Source organism: Sodiomyces alkalinus (genome assembly GCF_003711515.1).
Source record: "Sodiomyces alkalinus F11 unplaced genomic scaffold SODALscaffold_1, whole genome shotgun sequence".
In the NCBI taxonomy this organism is placed as follows: domain Eukaryota; kingdom Fungi; phylum Ascomycota; class Sordariomycetes; order Glomerellales; family Plectosphaerellaceae; genus Sodiomyces; species Sodiomyces alkalinus.
The window spans coordinates 6,981,600-6,999,288 of record NW_021167079.1 but is presented as its reverse complement, the minus strand read 5'-3'; the positions used below and the strand labels follow the sequence as shown (position 1 = coordinate 6,999,288).

Here is a 17,689-nt window from a genome sequence, read left to right as displayed (position 1 = left end):
AGCTGGCCGGGTGGCCAACGGTATGGTGAATCCGGCATACTTGTTGGTTTCTTTTCGGATCCACTCAACGAGTTGGAAAGACGGGTTTATGTTTGGGGTGGTGAAGATGGTTTCTGGTGTCTTCTGAGAGGTGTGGGGAAATGCCCTTCGGCCTGTATGTTTGATATTGCCTACCTTCCCAAGGCAGGTGATTTCAAACCATATCTAAGGTATTTTAGGTAGGTAGCTACCATGAGCATGGGCACCTGATCTATGGTCTAAATGAGATGGGGAGGTGACTACTTCCGTTGCTCTTTCCTTTCAGAATCTGAAATGTCTGCCCAGAACAAGCTACCCAGCTACCTGCCTCAAACACTCCCTCAGGCAGGCAAAGGTAGGCAGGGGAAAGGGGGGGCAAGACGGAAGGAAGGCTAAGGTAACCAGCCTAGCCCAGGCACCCAGAAATGCTCCACCCCTTTCCAGGCCTTCCACTTGACTTACGCTCCAGGGGAAAGGGGAATATCGACATCCAGAAAAAGGAGCAGCTCACAGACCGATCACATAGGGCTAAGTGCAACCCTTCCGATTTACTGCTTCAGTGGCAGAAGTCCTGATAATATTATTCTTGTCTCTTTCTGCTTCACCCCTTTCGCCCTCACGGGGCTTTCTTAAGTCAACAACGAGCCCGACAAATACCCAAACTTCCGACGGCGGCCCTTGTCCTGCATCTGATGATCTTACACCAGACACATATGGATGCCTTGCTTCTGACTTCTTGCTGCCCTGGCTGCCACCGCTGTAGGACTCCCTGACATTGCCACTGGGGGCAGTGTACCGCGAGTACCCCGTGCCGCTGTCATAGTAAGTGCTGTTGTTGGGATTGTTGTAATAATAGGAACCGTTCCTGGCGTTCCAAGAACCAAACAATGTCAGCCAAGTCGGGCAACGATATGTAAAGACGTCAAGACGTTAAATGACGGGTCACTCACTGGTTCGAGTAATGGTACGGGTTGGAGTTGGACTCGCTGGGGGCCCCGACCCGGTACGAGTTGCCCTGTTATCCTCTCTCGTCAATACATGAGATGATTTTGATGCATGCAGATACATCTGTCTATTGGGAAGGGACACGAACCTCGCTGTTCACACCGGAGCGCGTGTACGAATTGCCGTTGTTGCCGCTCATCTTGCAAGTCTTCGAGGGACAGTGAGAAAGTGATTTGTGTGTGTTCGGTCTTGAGACGAGAGACGAAGTGAGTTTGGGAGGAAATAGAAGAAAGACGTTTAGGACGAGCGGAGGGGGGCTTACCTGCTTATATATGGCTGTTCTGCTCAAACGCCCGGGCGGCCCTAGCTCGTTTGATTCAAGAATATGGCACCTGAAGCAAACAAGGGTACCCAGCCTTATTGGATATGTCAGATGCCCATAGCCACACCTTATTGAGGTGTGATAAAGCATATTATATTAGACGTGTGGAGTAGGTACCTCGATCCTATATATCCACACTTATTTCCCCTTATTTTTCCTAATAGTCAGATATCCCCGTGAAGTACCACGAACTTCACTTAGATAAATACATATATAATTCCGCGCGTACCTTATTTGTGTTCTGACATCACGACAAACGCCCGGGCGGTCCTTAGCTTGTTTGATTCAAGACTACGGCACCTGAAGCAAACAGGGGTACCCAGACTTATTGGATGCTTCCGGGGTCTGACTGCTCTTGCCCCACTCACAGACTTGACACCAGGAAGCCGTCCTGAACAGAGGTGAACGTTGCTTGTCTGTTTGATGCCTACCATATCTATTTGCAATCCAACTTGACTGGTTGAATCCAACATTGAGACGTCGCTTCAACCAAGTTAGTCTTCGAGATGCGTCTCTAGCGTCCTCCGTCTTCTTCCCCCTCCCCCCCCCCCCCCCCCCCCCCCCCGTTTTTCTACCTTCTATATGGTCCGCAGTCCGCTTGAACGTTATAGATTGGGTGCTGCTAGTCACTCCTTCTTCCCGTTCAACTCCGCCTGGACGCTCGGGTCGTACAGCTCAGTGACGTACTTTTCGGCATCCAACGCAGCCTGGCATCCAGAACCTGTAGCGTTCATTTGATTAGTGTTTTGTGACGGCTGCGACAAGAGGGGTAAAATGGATGGAAAACGCACCTGCACTGGTAATGGCCTGCCTGTACCGCTTATCCTGCACATCCCCGGCCGCAAACACGCCCTCAATGTTCGTGAGCGGCGTCCCGGGCTTGGTGATGACGTAGCCCTCCGAGTCCGTCTCAATCTGCCCCTTCACCAGCTGCGTGGCGGGCTCGTGCCCAATGGCGTAAAAGAGCCCGTTGGCCTCGAGCGTCTCCTCCTGGCCCGTGACGGTGTCCTTGACGACAAGGTGGGTCATGAGGCCCTGCTCGTTGCCCTGGGCCTCCTTGGCCGCGGCGTTGAACCGCACCGTGACCTTGGGGTGGGCCAGCAGCCGCTTGGCCATGATGGCGCTGGCGCGGAGCACGGTGCGCCGCACGAGCACCGTGACGTGGCTGCCGTACTTGGTCAGGAACAGCGCCTCCTCCGCCGCCGAGTCGCCGCCGCCCACCACCACGAGCGGCTTGTTGCGGTAGATGGGCACGGCGCCGTCGCACACCGCGCACGCCGAGATGCCGCTCTGCCAGTACTTGTCCTCGCCCGCGATCCCCAGCCGCCGCGCCGAGGCGCCCGTCGCCAGGATGATCGCGTCCGCCGTGTGCGTCTCGTCCGGCGACCACTCGAGCGAGTACTTGAACGGCCGCGACGAGAGGTCTAGCTTGGACACCGTCTCCGTGACGATCTCCGTGCCGAAGCGCAGGGACTGCTGCCGCATCTTGTCCATGAGCTCCTGGCCCATGATGCCGTCGGGGAAACCGGGGAAGTTCTCGACATCGGTCGTCGTCGTAAGTTGACCGCCGGCCGCGATGCCGTTGGCGAGGAAGCCTTCATATAGGACGGCTGTTGGTGGAGGGGCGAAGTCAGCGCTGTGAAGTGAATTTCCCGTAGTGGGTTTGAGGATGCAAGGCTTGGGTGATAAACGGGAGAATAAACATAAAAAAAAACCACCCGAAGGAAAGAAAAGAAATAGGACGCGCTTACGCTTCAGCTCCGCACGAGCCAGGTAGACCGCAGCGGTATGGGCAGCAGGCCCGGAGCCGATAACTATTGTGCCGCTTGTGTCAGTCTTCCTTTTCCCCTCCCTGCTCGACGCCTCCCCTCCTCCATCGTTGCGACAGAGCATGGGGAAGAATCAGCATCAGAATCAGCCAACGTACTGACAACCTTGCTATGCATCTTTCTTGCGCTCGCACCCAATTCTATAGGTTTCGCCGTGTTCTTCTTGAGAGTGGTCGCTGCAGCTGCCAGGGACAATCCACCCACGCTGGAACGTAGGGTCTGTCGAATCGTCGACGAAAACAGCTTCGCGGTGTTTTTCGCGTTGTCGCCCACGGCCTAGAATGCCTGTGGGTAGGATCGGCGAGGGATGGAAGGGGAAAGAAAACAAAGACCCCCCTGTTCGGTTTGGTGTATCGCGAAATGTACCAGAAACGTCCCTGCGCTGATGCCAAATTGCTTCTACACGTACCGTACGTTATTGAAGAAATGCGAAGATCGGGGTACAAGCAACAGGGGAGCAAGTGTCGACTTTTTGTACCGAGTTACAACGTACTTTTCTCGTCTCATTTGCCCCGCGATCGGAATCTTCATGGTGGGGTAATTTCTCTGGACCCTTGGCTTATTAATAAGCAAACCAGTCTTTCCTCATGGGTTGATTACTCATTTCGGATTAGAAATAGGGGCAAAGGAGGTACGAGAAGAAGTATGAATACCTTAGGGAGAGTCACTCCGTAATACCTATGCCCCCCCTCTATTCCCCTTACGCTGCTATATTAGCATCCTGGCTCAGTACAGTAGACCTATAGCTAAGGTAGTCTAACCCCCCTTCGAATCACCGAGACGACCCATCCTCACCACCATCCCTCTTCCCGAACCGCGCCCCAAACCCGCCCAAGTCCCGTCTAAAGAACTTGCCGAAATTCTTCAGGTTCTCATTCATCGCCTTCTCCGCCTGCTGTCCCACACCCGACGTCACCGCGCCGCTCTTATCCAAACCCCCGGCACCCTGCCCAAGATCCCTCGCCGCGCTCAGCAGCTTCTCACCCAGGCTAGACGCGTCAAACTTGCCCTGCAACCCCGTCATCGCGCTGGCCCCGCTCCCCGCCGCCCCCGACAGCGACGAACCCGCCACGGCACCGGCGCTGCCTCCACCTCCGCCCACGCTCGCCAGGCCGCTGCCCTGACTGCTCAGCAGCGGCGTGAGAAGCGGGCTGCTCTGCGCCAGCTTCCCCTCGTACGTGTTGCTGCCGCGGTGGATCGCGAAGAGCTCCATCAGGTGCGTCTGGTCCTGTTTCCGGACGCCCTTGAGTTCGAGTATCTTCCTGAAGTTGCTGTCGGAGCGGTCCGCGATGTGGATTAGGTAGGCTTGCACCAGGCCCTCTGGCGGCGACGGACGCACTTGGAGCGTCTTGAGGAGAGGGTCGATCCTGTTCATCGTCTGGGTCACCCGTTTGACGTATCCGGCTGGTGGTGGCTGTGGTGGCTGTGGTTGCGGCTGCGGCTGCGGAGTCGCTGATCCCTTGTTGTGGTATAATAGCAAGTTCTCATAGGCCTTGGTCATGATGTATTTGTCCAGAAGCATCTGAGAAGCCGTTGGTTTTCGTTTGGGGAGAAATAGCAAAAGACAGAGCAAAGAAAAGCAAAAGAAATAGCAAACCAAATAGCAAACCAAATAGCAAAAACAAAAAAAAAAGAAAAAAAAAAAAAACACGTACCTGCTCCGCAGCGACCTCGGAGATGGGCTTGCACTGCACAATGTTCGAGATGTACGCCGTCGCCAGATGATCCACCAGATTGTCGCAGAACGCCCGTGCATACTGCGGCTTGAGCAAGATAGCCAACACCTCCTCCGCCTTCTCGTTGACCGCTCTGAGAAGCTCCCCGACATACGCGCTGTGATCGCCCACGCTCTCCATCGTGGCCCAGTTGGTGTTCCTCATCTCCCTCCACGGACCGTCGCACTGCCGCTCCACAGTCCGCACAAGCGCCAACACGGCCGCACTGGCCACGCCGAGAAAGGCGTCTGCTTGCGAGGAGAGGTCGATCTTCTCCTTGAACTCGGCATCGATCCTCTTTTTGATGTTCTGCTCCAGCTGGTTGGCGTTGATGGACCAGAAATCGGCCGTGTTCAAGACCATGATGATATCCTGCAGCGACGGTCCTTGCGCGCCGCCTCTCTGCTGCAGGAAAAACAAGAGAACCTGCTGCGCGTACTCGTCCAGGTACTTCGCCAGCGTCTTCGCGAGATCAAACAGCCTGTCGCCCGTGGAAAGCTTGGCGCATTGGGACAGCGTGAGCTTGTAGAAGTGGAAAAGCTCAATGGCCGAGGGGATGACGGTGTTCGGGGAGAACTCTTCGTCCTCGGGGATGAGCCGAGTTCGGTTCCGGTACTGGGGGATCATGCTCGCGAGCTGCTTATCCTGGTTCTCGATCCATATGCTTAGGTACGGCACGAAAGCGGCCGAGATGGATCCGTGAAAGTTGGACGTCCGGTCGTCGGCAGAACTCAGCGTGTCGATGCTGGCCCGCGGCTCGTTGGCAAAGCGCTTCTCCAAGCCGTGCTCAAAGTCGAGCGTCTCCTGGAGACAGCTGAGCAGCAGGTTGACGTCGAGCTTGGGGCCGTCGGTCCGCCGCATGCTCCGTTCCAGGATCCCCTTGTAGTCCTCCCTCGTGCCGTCGCAAAAGGCCACGGCGAGCAGCTCGTTGACCTTCCAGTGGGGCGGGAAGATGACGGCGTGCTCTTCCTCGTGCGACTTGATCATGCGCTTGAACCAAGCGTACCGCCTCCCAATGTTGTCCAGGCTGCCGGCCTCGTCGTTGCCGCGGAAGAGCTGCCGGTACTCCCGCAGCTCGGTGTTGACGTACCAGGCCGTGAGCCTGGACCGCGCCGTATCGCCCAGCGCGTCCATGACGAGACACGCCTCCACCAGCATGCCCCGCCGCGCGGCCACCTCCCCCTTGGCGAACGCCATCTCAAAGTCCTCGCAGACCTGCTCCAGCAGCACGCGCTGCAGATCGGCCACGCCCCTGCTCAGGGCGGCGATCTGCTCGATGCTGCGGTAGCTGTTGAAGTGCTTCATGAGCTGCAGCACGGCCTGCAGGAGGCTCGCGCACTCGCGGTACTGGCGCGCCTTGGACAGGCTGCGGAGCTGCTCGTAGGCCGTCGTGAGCATCTGGAGCCGCTTGAGGGCCGTCATGCTCAGCGTCAGGTTCCGCTTGGTCCCGTCCAGGCGCTTGATGTCGGCCGTCATGGAGGTGATGTTCTGCTCGGTCTCTATGGCGCGGGACCGCACAGTCTCAATCTTGCGGAACAGCTGGGCGAGCTCGGCCTGGGCGGAATGCATCCGCTCCAGGCTCGAGTCGGCGCCGTAGGCCTGGTTGAGCTCGAGCTCGGTGATTTCGGAAGAGACGTCATCTTTGTGGTCGCGGAGCGTTTGCGAAACTCGGCTGATGGAAGAGACGGTCGAGGGGTGGGAGAAGAGGAGGTTCAGATGGTCGATCGGATCGTAGTCCACTACGCAAACTCGAACAACGTGTTAATAGAGCTGGAGCTTTGCGAATTTTCAGGTTGGGGAATGGTTGGGTTCAGGGCAGCGGCAAAGGGGAGAGAGCAACCTGCATCAAGTGACGTTGGCTCATTCAGCAATCTTGTTCCCATATTCACAAAGGTTCGACTCTTACGAATCACGAATCGTTGTTCGTTCCTTGCAATTGCGGAGCGACGTTCAATCGTCTCCAGGTCGAGGTCGGAGGTCGAAATCGGACGTCTGATGGGGAAGAAGCTTGTGGGTACCTGTTCTCAGGTATCCACTTCCCCAGACACTCTTATCGTCACGTGCGGATAACGACCAGCAGCTAACGGTTCCTCCTCCGTATTACCTAATGCTTTCGGAGTGGTGCTGGACCTTGGGTTCAAGGGTCAACCAAAATGTTGCTGCTTTCTCTCCTCTGCACACACACGCGGACATTTCACCAGGGCAAGACACAGAAGGACTGCCGACTTCGACGCCTGAGTTTTTCACGGCTACAGCCACTGTAATACCTATCATCTGTGAAGATCAAGTCCCGTTTTCCCAACGCATCTCGCCGTCGCGTCACTCTGAGCAGGTAGCTCATCCCTTCGGGCCGAACATGGCCTGACACTCGTTAACCATCCTCGGTGCTACTCCGTAATTACTTTTTGCTTTTTTTTGCGCACCGAACGTCAACCGCCGAGTAACGCGCAGAATAGCCGAATGCAACCATATCATGGACCTCTCCAGGAGTTGAATGCTCCGAGATTCGAACCGATGCCGTGATTCACTGGGCATGCAATGCATTCGGGCTCGAAAAACGGAGCATCAACTCCGACCACAGAGGTATAAGGAATATGGGCCCATTGCTCCCTGCGGATACAACAAATACGACACCACGGTCCAGCGTAGGGCGCAGCAAAAAACGCAAGTCGCAGCGCACTCGTTCGCTAGAGGGTACAGAGCCTACGACCCTATAAATATCATCTACGGTAAATATCCATCTGGACTACTTGCCTACCTAGACCTACCCGCCCATGGTACACGAGGACTTCGTCATCACCGTCTTGTTTCATCCTCGCCAGCTGCATGTAATGGAAATTGGTACTTTCACTCTCACCTGTCGTGAACTTCACATGACAGATGCATGACATGCAGTGGAAAAAAAAAGGGGGCCGTCTGGATGTTATACATATCAACGTACATACATCCTTCGTTCGGCACGGGGGAATTCGATTTGCCGTGACCCTCCCCTCACATCCCCCCAAAACGCCAGACGTCGCCAAGCATGAATAGCCAGAACTGATAGTCCTCGACTTTCGGCAAACTTGTTTGGTTTCAAGTATCCCGGACATTGTCGACACAGGATGCGCATCCAACATATGCCGAGTCTAGGACCTCGGCGAGGCCCGTCCGTCGCCGACAAGGCATAAGAGAAGAGTCTCCACATGTAATGCCTTTTGCAGAACGGACCGTGGTGTAAAAACGTATGAATGAGGTCTCCTGTTTCAGAGACCCAGCAGGAGCTCCTCGACATGCTCAAGAGCTGTGAAGGGCTTGAAAGCCGGCGGCCACCAGGCTTCGTGAGCCTTTCCCGTCAGCTGGCCCGTTCCAGTAGAACAGTCCCTGGAAAGAAAAAAAAAAGATATATCAGCCCAAACCTCCCTCTCATTCATTCATCCTCATCCCTCCCCCCCCCCCCTTAGGTCCACTTACCCCTAATCCTTTTTGCTTGCAGAATTGCGCCTTCGTCTTCACCGTGTCAGGGTTGTCGTATGTCACAAACCCCCCGGTGGCTCCGACGCACTGAGCCGCAATCGCCTTCTTGTCTACAACTTCCTTGGCCCCATCCAGGGGAAGGCTCTTGTACTCGAACGTGCCAGTCTGGTCTCCGCCTGCCCCCTTGAAGTTTTGCCCAGGCCCAGAGGCACCGAGAAAAGAGCGACCGTACAGCGGGATCCCGAACAGAATCTTCATCGAGGGGAACCCTTGCGAGAGGATATATTGCACGGCGTTGGCACCGGACTCCTCGTCTTTCTGCATCGCATAGAGCTGAGAATGGTGGCCGCTTTTAGACATCCAGGGGCCGAAGAAGTCGTAGGCCATGAGATTGATGTAGTCAACGTACTCGGCGCTGCTCTGCAACGGGATATACTGCAGGATTCCCCTGTTGGCAGGGAGAGCCGCAGTCAGGAGGTACTGATCCTCTGGGAGATGGAGTCGCACCGTGGCTAGGAGGGCCAAGAAATCGAGACCCTGTTGAGGATCACATGGGTATTCCCAGACGACTTCAGAAGGATGACCGGAACGGGAAGAGAGAAATACGTCAGCTTTCGTTCGTCTGGCCATGAAAACTTGCACGGGCATGACTGGTTTTCTACGTTTTCCTTTTTTTCTTCTTTTTTCTTCTTTTTTTTTTCACTCACTGTCAATGCCATCCAGCCCGGATGCTTCCACCAAGCCCTTCGCGGAACGGGCAAAATTGTCACGGCATAACGTACTCCCGGCTACAACAGGGAAGACGGCGGACGATCTTCCACCGCCAATGGACAAGAGGACCTGTAAGTGCGGGTGCCTCTGCTTGAGATGCATGAGCGACCCCAACCCGCCCTGTACGCCGTCGACCGGAGCGCCCGCATCGGCCCACTCATCGCTCAGCTGCCCCCCCGAGAAGTCAGTTGCGGGTGTACTTCGCACTTCTTTCTGATGAGCTCACAAAAACACCACCGTCCGGCGATACATTCGCAAAGGCGTAGTACACGTGGTTGGTGTATCCGTAATTCAACGCCCCCGGAGTGTCGCCCTGGTATATGCGTTCGTTCGGGAAGTAGACGGCGTTGGTGTAGGCCAGCTTCGATATGCTCTTGCCTCGGCGCGTTCTGCGGGAGGTTGACGATGAGCTCATCCTGTTGTAGGCCGGCGTCTCATAAGTCGTCCAGACGACGGGTGGGAAAACGAGGACAGATGCGAAATGCTTGGGGTTGCGCCAGAGAACACGACAAACATATGAAACTGAGGCATGTTCCCCCGTCCGACTAAAAGAAAGGGTCAGTCGGGCAGCAAGTGAGTCCGGAAGAAAAAAGAGAAATGAGAGCGTCCGTCGACCATGACGAAGTAGCAGACCGTGGGGCTATTATCTATATGCCCGAGCCAGGGGAAAGTATGAGATTCAGTAGTATTTTTGTAATTAAAAGTACAGTCAGTACGAAGTAGATGGTAAGTAGTACTTTCGTACGGAGCAGGTTGCGACCTTCACTGCCCGGGCCGTGGTGGTGGAGACGCCGGGCACCGAAGATACCAAAATTACAGGTGGGGGGGTCCAGGATGCCACGATATCAGGACGCCACGACGCATGACATAATTTGAGCTGGGGTGCAATGGAGAGCGGGGGTCCAAATACATTACCTACATGGACAGACCTGCAGGGATATGGGCAGGGTCATGGGTGAAACTTGCTAATCCGTCCTAGGACGCGGGAGACATGAGGAGAGCCAGGAAGCGAAATCGTGGTGGAGAGGAACCGAAAATACACATGTGCGAATAAAGCAAGCAGGAAAGAGCCACTTTCTGTGACGGCCATCCCTTGCCCGGGGTGTGGGCGATTTGTATCCATACTTTCGTACATACTTCGTAGGCAAACTCGTATGTATGTAGGGAGTGGATAAATCACAAGTCCCCTCATGGGCCTTGGCTTAAAGGGTCTTCAGCCGAGGCTGCTTCTGGTATTCCGAACCAGAGTACCTTTCGATCCAAAGTACTTTAGAGCTGGAAGTGCCGTGATCGGGAGGCTCAGACACAAATATATCGGTGACCAGTTTTGAGGCGGAAGCTTCTGGCGATGTTCCACCGTGCTCGGCGGCGGCGGCGAATGGCGGGGATACAAGGCACGGCTCAGGACTCAGTTCACTGAATCGTTCGCCCAGTGTTTGCTGCAATTGACTCGACCAGTTGGCGGTGATTGCGTGAAATGCACTTGGTTCCGGGCATCTAATGATCTAAATTCTGAGCGGAAGCGCTTCTTCTTCTCATGATGCGCCGCAAGAGAATTTGCAATCAAATTTTCCTTTTCCGGTCGGATTCGGTGGTCGTTCAAAAGTCTTGTCCAGAAAGCTCGTCGTGGTGGAAGGAGAAGATTCGGGCCGGGATGCCGGATATTCGATTTTCGCAACCAGTGTTGGGGAATGGAACTGATCTCAAAGTGAAACTCGGGTTGACCGTTGACCCAGGTTCCTTTGTTTCTTCGGCAAACAAACGGTACAGGAGCTGTCAACTTCGGACCTGTGGCACCCATGTGGGTTGTGATTTGCGGCTCCAGGGGTTTCTAGAAGGGCGGCGGAAATAGGGGTGCCACCGTGCCACGAGGCTTTTCCACGCCCCAAGGTTCAGCAGCTAACCTCTCTCATCAGAGGGTCATCGCACCAAGACAGCCATGTCAAGTTCTAGCGAACACTCACCGCTTGCGCCCTCGAAATATGAATAAACCGTCCTCTCGCAGGGGGGACTTGCCACTTGGCGCGTTACGGGGGCCTTTGAAGCTGGCTTGACTCACTGCGAGTCGGTCAGGATTCAGGAATTCTGAAGCATAAATTGAAATGGGCGCAGGCGCAGGAGATCTTGTCCGAGCCCCCGCCATTTCAATCAACTTGGGATTGATGGGCGATGAGCGGTGTGTTGGTTTGAGGTTCTGAAGAGGGCGGCCAAGACCAGTGTCTCCCCCGCTAACTGCCGATAGAGGAGCGAGGCGGGCGATTCATAGGTAGGCAGACTATGGTGACTAGGTCGAGTCACCGGGAGAGAGGCCGCCAGGACGTACGAAGTAAGAGAGACCGGACGGCTTGGCTTCCTCTTAGGATCCGCAGTGCAGTGCAGTTTGAGGATCAGACGATTGTCAGTGGAGGCGCCGAAGGTCCCTTGCTCACCTGCATGCCACGTTGGCAGGCGTTGCCCATGCCCCCCCCCCCCCCGGCGGCCCTCCCTCCTGAACAACCACAGGCCGATAAATTGAGAAGGGATAGAGAGGGGCCGATCCGATGACTCGGAGCTGGTGAAGTCGTTGGTGCGGCGAGCATGATACAAATGCCTAATGGCGTGGGAAGACACTTTTGCTGGAAGGGTCAAGAGGGAATCGACATGCAAAATGCAAGCCCGGAATTTGAGGATACAACTCTCAACGAAGGGGCCAAGTGAGGATGAGTACGACGGAAGAGTTCAGGCCTCTACTGACAAAGGCACGTCTTGGGCCGTCGGGCTCATTGACTTTCCGGGAGAAGCGGGGAGGTACCTGACACCTTGATGGAAACTTTCTATGAAGCATGCGCTTCGTACGGAGAAATAATACATACCGTAGTTACCTTTCAATCCAATAGTGATAGGCGTCCCAAGTAGATGGCCCATGTGGGAGGGGAGGGCCAAGGGACCTGATGGAAGTTCGCTTCCTTTCCACGCGGCAGGTAATAAAAGCCAGCGGCAAGGGAGTACTTCGTAGAGATACCTGGGGTGGGACCAAAGGCTCCAAGCCATTCATTCACCGGAGGCATTAACACCGCGCGGAATTCGAGGGGAGGAGTCTCTTTTAAGGTACCGGCGCTGTGCTCGTCGTGCCATTTGAATTAGGCTCCGAAAGGTTGGGTTGCCAGAATAGACCGCCTGATGGCGTCTACGGTCTACCGGTTCGCTAAGGTAGTGACCAACACAGAATGGGCTCGAAAACCCCCAAACGGAGTGGAATGCGTAAACGTAAAAGTACCGACTCTGTATCTATTCGCACGAAGCCGCATGTAGGGCGCAGGCAGAAAAGAAAGAAGAATAAAAAACAAGAATAAAAAAGACGGAGCGCAAAAGAAGGGGTTGGTTGGCGGGGTGGATGAGGGAGGGGGAAGGGAAGGAGCTGCATGTCATTGTGCAGGCTTGGCGGGGGCAGCCCCCCCTTATTGTTACAAGGGATCACCGATCCCACGATTTCATATCATCCACATTTTGGGGGGGTACCTTAATAATCCTTATTCGACGCAACGATCGGCCAGTCACCACACCGCCTTGTACCCGCCCGTCTATCGTGCCCACCGAGTAATACCACTATGGCTTGATATAAGAGATGAATGGGCTACCTTACTCCCTCCATCTACGGAGTACGAGGAAGAAAGAGCCAAGTAAACTAAGTCAACCAAGTAAAGAGGTGTTTACAAAGCGGCAAAGTCATGGTATTTTAAGACATGGCCTGTGACCACCTGGTACTTTCAGTCAGGCTTCTACGGGTTTGTCTTCCCAAGATGTACGCACAAAAGATCAAATCCTAGGCCACTCGGCAAGAGATAGGGCCCCGATTATCTTATTGACGGACCACGATTAGTTGAATCTATGTACCGAGTAGTTCCAAGATCGTACTGATTCATCGCGTATAAAAAAAGTACGTACCTTAGTAAATAAGGTAAGGTAAGGTATAAGCAGGGCTCCCGCTCGCGACGGCACAGCAACCATCTACCTCAGATAACCAACAAAGCCACAGCCGAAACGCGCATCGAGATAGGCGACTAAAAGCACAACGAAGACATCAGTGCGCGTGTTTTGGAGTTAATGCCGGACAACTTCAGCCTAAAACGAACCGGGAAGCTGGGATTTATTTGTATCATGCGGAAGCTAGCCAGAACAAACACTGCCCAAGGTAGGTTAAAGAGAGCATGTGTAGGCTGCCCGTGTCTCGGTTCTCTTCGGTGGACGTTAGCACAACATGTGTGCGCCTCTCGGAAGGATGGGGAGGACTCGGTAGTGATCCGCAGCCACACCCGGCGGTGCCGCGCTCGCGCCTCGCCCGCGCCTTGTCTCCTTATTTGGATTTGGATCTCCGCATGTGGCTGAGGTGCAACCCGAGCGTCAGCTACCTTAGAGAGCAACCTTCGGGGTTTGCACGAAGTAATTAGTTCTTCGTAGGTGCTTCCGCCCGCAAGCCCCTCATACTGTTGATTCTTCGATCACCTGAACCCAGCCAACAAACTCGACAAGCATAAAATTACAGGCCAGCGATCAAAGGCCGTTTGACAATACAATACGGATAAACTCCAACCACGTGAGTCGAGAGGGATCTCCGATACCCGAAGTTCCACAGCATCTCGCGACTCTCGCACCCTAGTTGAGCACTGGCATACGGGCTGCCAGGTGGCAAATTAATGCTCCAGACATGACTAATCAGTCTGTTAATTATCATCCGCCCGTTGCGAGAGCTTCCAGACTACCTCCTGCAAAATACCGTCATCGACAAACAACGCGTCGTCCATCCATTCATTTAGCAAGCAGACGCGAGTATCAATTCCCATTTGAAGAGCTGCGGGTCGTTTACTGCATACGAAGCGAAAATACGTCTATGTAATTGAGCATCAGAGGGCCAGCCTTGCCAGAACACAGGTCGTACCCGGCCGACAACGACATCGACGACATCAAAGCCATCTTCCCATTATCTACCGAGAACACATTCGTATAACCTAAGGTAGTCCAAGAGACGAGCCCGACGATAGATATTGCACTGCATTATTTCGGAGATCATCCTTCCTATTCACCTTCACCTACAATCCGCATCGTTCCCGGCAGCACCGGACAGCAGATCATCGAACAATGGCGATCACGACGACCCATCGCCCAGAGACGACCCAAATCCTCAACCACTCACAACCACCTCGTTCCTTCCCTTTCACCCCCTTCCTCCGCCAGACCCACCGCCATTCTCTCCTCCCTTCCTCCCACGGCGACGGGAACGCAACAACAGCAGCAAACGGCGCCTCGAGCAATGACAACACCACAACAACAACAGCAGGAGGAGGAGGAGGAGGAGGCGGCGGCGGTCGCGGCCCCTCGCTAGTCTGCAAGCACTGGCTCCGCGGCCTCTGCAAAAAGGGCGAGCACTGCGAGTTCCTGCACGAGTACAACCTCCGCAAGATGCCCGAGTGCAACTTCTTCACCCGCAACGGCTACTGCTCCAACGGCGAGGAGTGCCTCTACCTCCACATCGACCCGCAGTCCAAGCTCCCGCCCTGCCCGCACTACGACCAGGGCTTCTGCCCCCTCGGCCCCCGCTGCGCCAAGAAGCACGTCCGCCGAACCATCTGCCTTTTCTACCTTGCCGGCTTTTGCCCCGATGGCCCTGGCTGCAAGGCTGGCGCCCACCCGCGCTGGCGCAACGATCTTGACCGGCCCCGCGCCAAGTCGGAGGTTGCGCGCGAGGAGGGCGAGGTGCGGAGGGAGGAGGATCTCGCTGGTCGTGGCGACGCTGGTGGCCTTGGGCGTGGCAGCTTTGACGGTATGCCGAGGGATGGCAGGGACCGGGATGATCGCGGTCACGGGGATAGGAGATTTGGGCCTGGTGGGCGGGGAGGCAAGTGGAGGGATCGTGGCGGCCCGAGGAGGTTCCGTGGTCGGGGACATTGAGCGAGTCACCGAAACAACGCCGAAAGGACGTCCTGGTGATGCGACCCACACAAAGTCGGGTGCACCGACTCGATCTGTACTACATGATGAAATTTGCTGTTTGAGGCTGGGAAGCCGCCGATTTGCATTGCAGTTCTAGCACAGAACAAAGGAGCGGTCAAGTGTATGTATGTATGTGTAAAACATACCATACTGTAGGGATTCACTTTTGCAATAATACCCAGCATTCGACATCAAGAATCCATTTTATTTCATTATACTAGTCATCAATGATGAAATTTCCCACCCGGAGAGTCGTGATATTTTTGTCCTTTGTAACACCGAAATAAATGACTGCAAGGCCAAAGCGAATGGGAGTGCTACCCCGGAGCCGAGAGCTATTCCCCATCTCGCATATCAACTTGGTAGCTTGCCAAATAAAATTATATACCATGCCAGGTTTTGGCCCCCCCGCGCCACCGGGCGTATTATTACGACTGCTTCCACACGTTGCTCTCCTCATCTTGCGGCACAGCAACAAACTCGTGGCTATCCCCAACATCACTTCCCTCCCGGGAGTTGTCGTACGAGCTCGTCTGCCAGGCCGACAGTTCGTCCACGCGCCGGATGCCCATCATCCAAGCGACGAGACCGCGGGGCACCCAGCGGCCGACGAAGCCGTAGACGCCGGCACCGAGGCCGAGCCGCACGGTGCCGCTGGTGATGGAGCCGTCCATGACGTCGAAGACGGCGGTGTGGAGCTGGCGCAGCGACGTGCCCTTGAGCCCGCGGATGCGGCCGGCCGAAATGGCCGACGTGTTCTGCGTGACGAAGTTGCGGCCGTAGGCGTGGCGAGCGTTTTCCGGCCACATGAGCGTCTCGGTCGCGTCGGCGTCGATGCCGGGCCCTGCGAGGCTCTTCTGGTACGGCGACGCCGACGCCGACGCCAACGAGGCGTGGGGATGTCTCGAGGAGGTGAAGCCGGTAAAGTCGAAGGTGCCCAGCTGCATGTGGGTGACGGGGACCGAGAGCGGTCGGAGCTCGGCGGTCAAGACCTCGGTAAAGGCGGAAAGCGCGGAGCAGACGGTCGCCTCCGGGGCGTGGAACGGCGGGTTGATGGATGAGATGATCGAGGGTGTGAGGACCATGACTTTAGGAGGGTACCACTTCTCGCCGGCGGGGGTGAGACGGGCAGTGAGGAGAGGCAGGAAGGCTTGGATGGTGAGGATGGGGTGGAGAAGATGAGTGTTGAAGAGGTCGGCAAAGCTGGAAGGCGGGATGGTGGCGATGGGCGAGGTCTGGTAGTGGACCGATGGGATGAGGATGACCGACTTGAGCGAGAGGAAGTTGGGCTTCGTCCTCGGTGCAGGTGCGTGTGGAGATTGCAGGTACTGGGCGAATCGTTCAATGGCAACACCGGCCTTGGGAGGCTGTTGTGCATCGGGGTCAGTCAAAACCTATCTGGCTTTCTGGTACAAATTGCGAAGGGCTGTGAAAGGACTCACGTCGGTGACGTCTATGCTCAGTGGCCGGATATCGGGTCTAGCCATACTGTGAACCATAGACTCATCCTCGGCGGCATTACAGACAACAAAAACGATGAAGCCCCTCCTCTCCATATCCAACGCCAGCGACTGGGTTAGCGGGAGCGTCGGGGAACTGGCGATGACGACCACCTCGAGCCGGCCACCATTGCGGGCTCGCTTGGCCCTCCGGGTCTTTCTTCGTAGCCTCCTGCTCTTGTAGCCCTGGTAAAGCACGACGCCGAAGACGGCAACGGCGGCGCCCGTCAAGACCTTATGGCGCGAGATCCAGTCTCGCACTTGTTCGTAGCGGGTCAGGGCGAGGACCTCGATGGGGACCTCGCGGCGAGGAGGCACGGGACGGGCATATTCGGGCAGCCACGTGGCAGAGGCGAGAGTCTCGCGGACCGTGTTGGCGGCTCTGTCGACTTGTGCGTTGATGTGGTCGGCGACATCGTCCGAGTACCGGCGGATATGGTCGGGTAGGGACGAGAGCTGAGTGGGTTCAAATCATGTTAGTTGGCCTGCAAGTAGTTCGCTCGCTCTCACGCCGAGGTTTAGGTTTGGGGGTTCCAGGCAGGTGTTCGAACCAGAACCACCGTCGCTTATTTATGACTTGTGGGTTGGTGCTTACCAAGTCCAAGAACTGCTGGTCGTCGGCAGACATGGTGCCGACAGAATGTAGACAACTGCAAGGCTGAAGAGTTGTGGGATGTCAAAGTGCGAAGTGAAGTGAATGTGAATCAGGGGACAAATTCGAAAGAAAAGGAAATAGGAAGTATAGAAATAAAATGAAAATGAAAATCCAAGCTTGGACATCGGGTTATTGGCTGGATGACGTGGGTGAATGGCCGCCATAGGCAGAACGCGTCCTCCCGTATGTACACAGTATTCTAGTGACGAAAGGACTGTGACGGGGTATCGCCGCTCGGACCACATCCCCCCACATCGTCGTACTCGGCTCCGGTTTGTTGTTTCGGAGGCATCACCACGCTCACCGAGATCTCACCTGAAGATTCTACCTTTGTCCCCGATTATTCATACTTAGTTTAGTACCATACAGTATCCGACTTCGTAGGCTACATCTCACTGTCGCTACGAAGATCAACTTACTCAGGATACAGACTTATGTGTTAACTTATGGGA

General features: G+C 55.5%; 7 protein-coding genes across 7 annotated transcripts; 1 reads left to right on the top strand and 6 right to left on the bottom strand.

The window, feature by feature from the left end:
- Positions 1-213: 213 nt before the first annotated feature.
- On the bottom strand, positions 214-1,234 carry SODALDRAFT_44247 (hypothetical protein). The gene is made up of 3 exons (XM_028615376.1): positions 1,112-1,234; positions 969-1,033; positions 214-892 (listed from the first exon to the last, which is right to left on the bottom strand). The coding sequence occupies exons 1-3, from the start codon at positions 1,160-1,162 to the stop codon at positions 547-549; spliced, it is 462 nt and encodes a 153-aa protein (XP_028471460.1). The 5' UTR covers positions 1,163-1,234; the 3' UTR covers positions 214-546.
- Positions 1,235-1,919: 685 nt separating this feature from the next.
- Positions 1,920-3,636, bottom strand: SODALDRAFT_327858 (thioredoxin reductase). Its single transcript, XM_028610539.1, has 4 exons — positions 3,273-3,636; positions 3,097-3,159; positions 2,137-2,955; positions 1,920-2,066 (listed from the first exon to the last, which is right to left on the bottom strand). The coding sequence occupies exons 1-4, from the start codon at positions 3,289-3,291 to the stop codon at positions 1,972-1,974; spliced, it is 996 nt and encodes a 331-aa protein (XP_028471459.1). The 5' UTR covers positions 3,292-3,636; the 3' UTR covers positions 1,920-1,971.
- A 171-nt stretch (positions 3,637-3,807) lies between these two features.
- Positions 3,808-7,082, bottom strand: SODALDRAFT_305825 (hypothetical protein). The gene is made up of 4 exons (XM_028609021.1): positions 6,730-7,082; positions 4,830-6,628; positions 4,236-4,696; positions 3,808-4,202 (listed from the first exon to the last, which is right to left on the bottom strand). Exons 1-4 carry the CDS (start codon positions 6,770-6,772, stop codon positions 3,947-3,949), a joined length of 2,559 nt encoding a protein of 852 aa, XP_028471458.1. The 5' UTR covers positions 6,773-7,082; the 3' UTR covers positions 3,808-3,946.
- Positions 7,083-7,960: 878 nt separating this feature from the next.
- On the bottom strand, positions 7,961-9,798 carry SODALDRAFT_44120 (chitinase). Its single transcript, XM_028615375.1, has 4 exons — positions 9,343-9,798; positions 9,053-9,284; positions 8,343-8,914; positions 7,961-8,252 (listed from the first exon to the last, which is right to left on the bottom strand). Exons 1-4 carry the CDS (start codon positions 9,529-9,531, stop codon positions 8,166-8,168), a joined length of 1,080 nt encoding a protein of 359 aa, XP_028471457.1. The 5' UTR covers positions 9,532-9,798; the 3' UTR covers positions 7,961-8,165.
- Positions 9,799-10,318: 520 nt separating this feature from the next.
- Positions 10,319-12,163, bottom strand: SODALDRAFT_355870 (hypothetical protein; the record flags this gene model as incomplete). Its single annotated transcript, XM_028613864.1, has 9 exons — positions 10,319-10,555; positions 10,600-10,904; positions 10,986-11,024; positions 11,136-11,310; positions 11,415-11,545; positions 11,617-11,706; positions 11,799-11,882; positions 11,969-12,043; positions 12,118-12,163. 9 exons carry the CDS (start codon positions 12,161-12,163, stop codon positions 10,319-10,321), a joined length of 1,182 nt encoding a protein of 393 aa, XP_028471456.1.
- A 1,036-nt stretch (positions 12,164-13,199) lies between these two features.
- SODALDRAFT_355869 (hypothetical protein) lies at positions 13,200-15,145 on the top strand (the record flags this gene model as incomplete). The annotated part of the gene is made up of 7 exons (XM_028613863.1): positions 13,200-13,287; positions 13,374-13,495; positions 13,609-13,689; positions 13,753-13,811; positions 14,025-14,094; positions 14,208-15,019; positions 15,097-15,145. 7 exons carry the CDS (start codon positions 13,200-13,202, stop codon positions 15,143-15,145), a joined length of 1,281 nt encoding a protein of 426 aa, XP_028471455.1.
- A 121-nt stretch (positions 15,146-15,266) lies between these two features.
- On the bottom strand, positions 15,267-17,529 carry SODALDRAFT_375794 (DUF1776-domain-containing protein; the record flags this gene model as incomplete). Its single annotated transcript, XM_028614767.1, has 5 exons — positions 15,267-16,450; positions 16,526-17,038; positions 17,178-17,232; positions 17,361-17,373; positions 17,445-17,529. The coding sequence occupies 5 exons, from the start codon at positions 17,527-17,529 to the stop codon at positions 15,512-15,514; spliced, it is 1,605 nt and encodes a 534-aa protein (XP_028471454.1). The 3' UTR covers positions 15,267-15,511.
- Between the last annotated feature and the right edge of the window lie 160 nt (positions 17,530-17,689).

What these genes read in the sequence shown, in the direction of transcription:
- SODALDRAFT_44247 (XM_028615376.1), bottom strand. Translation starts at nt 1,162, where the DNA reads ATGAGCGGCAACAACGGCAATTCGTACACGCGCTCCGGTGTGAACAGC. An exon ending in GCTCCGGTGTGAACAGCGAG is followed by an intron (nt 1,034 to 1,111) that starts GTTCGTGTCCCT and finishes AGAGGATAACAG; the next exon opens with GGCAACTCGTACCGGGTCGG. An exon ending in CCGTACCATTACTCGAACCA is followed by an intron (nt 893 to 968) that starts GTGAGTGACCCG and finishes GTTTGGTTCTTG; the next exon opens with GAACGCCAGGAACGGTTCCT.
- SODALDRAFT_327858 (XM_028610539.1), bottom strand. An exon ending in GGCTCGTGCGGAGCTGAAGC is followed by an intron (nt 2,956 to 3,096) that starts GTAAGCGCGTCC and finishes CTCCACCAACAG; the next exon opens with CCGTCCTATATGAAGGCTTC. An exon ending in GCAGGCCATTACCAGTGCAG is followed by an intron (nt 2,067 to 2,136) that starts GTGCGTTTTCCA and finishes TGAACGCTACAG; the next exon opens with GTTCTGGATGCCAGGCTGCG.
- SODALDRAFT_305825 (XM_028609021.1), bottom strand. Translation starts at nt 6,772, where the DNA reads ATGGGAACAAGATTGCTGAATGAGCCAACGTCACTTGATGCAG. An exon ending in CCGAGGTCGCTGCGGAGCAG is followed by an intron (nt 4,697 to 4,829) that starts GTACGTGTTTTT and finishes ACGGCTTCTCAG; the next exon opens with ATGCTTCTGGACAAATACAT. An exon ending in GCCGGTGCCGTGGCGGGTTC is followed by an intron (nt 4,203 to 4,235) that starts GTCGCTGTCGGG and finishes GAGCGGGGCCAG; the next exon opens with CGCGATGACGGGGTTGCAGG.
- SODALDRAFT_44120 (XM_028615375.1), bottom strand. Translation starts at nt 9,531, where the DNA reads ATGAGCTCATCGTCAACCTCCCGCAGAACGCGCCGAGGCAAGAGCATA. An exon ending in CGCCGGACGGTGGTGTTTTT is followed by an intron (nt 9,285 to 9,342) that starts GTGAGCTCATCA and finishes TCGGGGGGGCAG; the next exon opens with CTGAGCGATGAGTGGGCCGA. An exon ending in CGGGCTGGATGGCATTGACA is followed by an intron (nt 8,915 to 9,052) that starts GTGAGTGAAAAA and finishes ATCCTTCTGAAG; the next exon opens with TCGTCTGGGAATACCCATGT.